General features: G+C 50.6%; 1 protein-coding gene across 1 annotated transcript in view; it reads right to left on the bottom strand.

Annotated features, from left to right (window-relative positions):
- The window catches only part of LOC102002710 (NAD(P)H dehydrogenase [quinone] 1), a 13,125-nt gene extending 12,233 nt beyond the window's left edge, over nt 1–892 (bottom strand). Inside the window, exon 1 of the mRNA XM_005345709.3 lies at nt 886–892. Coding sequence (XP_005345766.1) covers nt 886–892 — 7 coding nt within the window. The remainder of the gene's footprint in view (nt 1–885) is intronic.
- Between the last annotated feature and the right edge of the window lie 860 nt (nt 893–1,752).

Here is a 1,752-nt window from a genome sequence, read left to right as displayed (position 1 = left end):
AAAAAAAAAAAGGCCAAATAGCAAATCAAATTTCCTCATCCAGGGCCAGGCAGGCTGGAGTTAGGTCCCAGTTCTACTACACTGCTTCCCTGCTCCAGCCCAACCCCATCTCCCCATCTTCTTGTTTTCTTCCAGAACTTGACAGTCCTCCCCCCCTTCCTTTTCTTTTTGTTGTTTTTTAAGACGGAGCCTCTCTCTACTATGTAGCTCTGGCTGTCCTGGAACTCACTTTGTAGACCAGGCTGGCCTCAAACTTGATGAGATCTGCCTGCCTGTACCTCCCGAGTGCTGGAATTAAAGGTGTGTGCCAAGCCCAGCAAGAGTCTTTATAAATTGCCTCTGCATTGTTAAATGTCAGCACTTATTTCCAAATGCTGGAATCCTCTCTGGCCTAGGCCGGGGGATGGGCACAGAGCTCACGTGGTAGAGAGCTCACCTAGTATGCACCAACTCCTGGTTCCAATTCGATACCCAGTGCCATATAAACCAGGCGTGGCAGTGCACAGATACAATCCTGGCACTCAGGCAGTGGAAGCACAAGAACCCGTATGTGGGTGCTCAGTGTAGAGTCACAGTTCATAGCCTTTGCTATGGAACAGTTTTATGGGCAGCTTAGGCTACATGAGCACCTATCTCTAAACAGGCCAGCTCTGTTAGGGAAGGGACATTGAAGGGGCAATGCTCAAGTTGCCTTAGGTGAGGATGAGCTGCAGAATAATCTGCCTTTCTGGCTAGGAACAGAAACTTCCCTTCCAGAGACCAGCCAAAGCCAAGGCTCGTCCAGGATCCTGATCTTTTCCCTTTTCCTCTTTGAGCAAGGAACAAAACTCATAGCCCCTGCATACTCCCCGGAATGAATCCGACTGGAGTTGGCGCTGCACTCACCTGCCATGGTTCCAGATGCTGAGGGCGAATTGTAGTACCAGATGCTAACTGGCTGAGCAGCTGGTTGCCAGGACGACTCTGCAGAGTTCTGAGAGATCCTGTGGGTTGCAGTCTGGGCTGAGCACTTGTTGGCTTTATGTCTTGCCTAATCAGCCCCGCCCACTGTGTGTGGCAGCCCTACCCACCATTTGGGACAGCCCTACCCATCATATGATGTAGCCCTGCCCACAGTGTTGGGCAGCCATCAAAGGCCGGGCTGGATTCCAAAGCCCAAAAGTGCTGGGCGGAGGTACCAAGTTACTGGATAAGAGAAGGCTGTAATAGGGTTCCCTGGGACTCGGGGAGTGAGAGGGGGTTTAAGGATATGGGTACATATGGGATAAATTTAACTGCCTTCTGCTGGAGACCTCCTGGGTACAAAACGTAAATTTCCGACAAATTACGGGAACTTCATTGGACTTGCCTAAATATCCCGCCTACGTGGATTAATGGATTGATCTTTACTCAACCCTGAAAAGTAGCCTTTGTCAGCAAAGGGAAGGGTGGGGTTGGCAAAATCCTGGCTCAGATTTTGCCAAGTCACTGTGACTCTACACTGTGTGCCCACAGACTTTACACAAGTCACCGTGACTCTAGACTGAGCGCCCACAGACTTTGCACAAGTCACCGTGACTCTAGACTGAGCACCACAGACTTTACACAAGTCACCGTGACTCTACACTGAGCGCCCACAGATTTACACAAGTCAAGTAAAGGGGCCGGAGAGATGACTCTGCTGTTTAGTGAACAGGCTGCTTTTTCAGAGGACCCTGTGGTTCCCAGCATCTCATGGGGCTGCCCACAAAGGACCCTTTGATTCCCATCACC

The sequence above is a fragment of the Microtus ochrogaster genome, chromosome 4, assembly GCF_000317375.1.
Source record: "Microtus ochrogaster isolate Prairie Vole_2 chromosome 4, MicOch1.0, whole genome shotgun sequence".
Classification (NCBI taxonomy): Eukaryota; Metazoa; Chordata; class Mammalia; order Rodentia; family Cricetidae; genus Microtus; species Microtus ochrogaster.
This window is presented reverse-complemented; position numbering and strand designations above follow the sequence as displayed.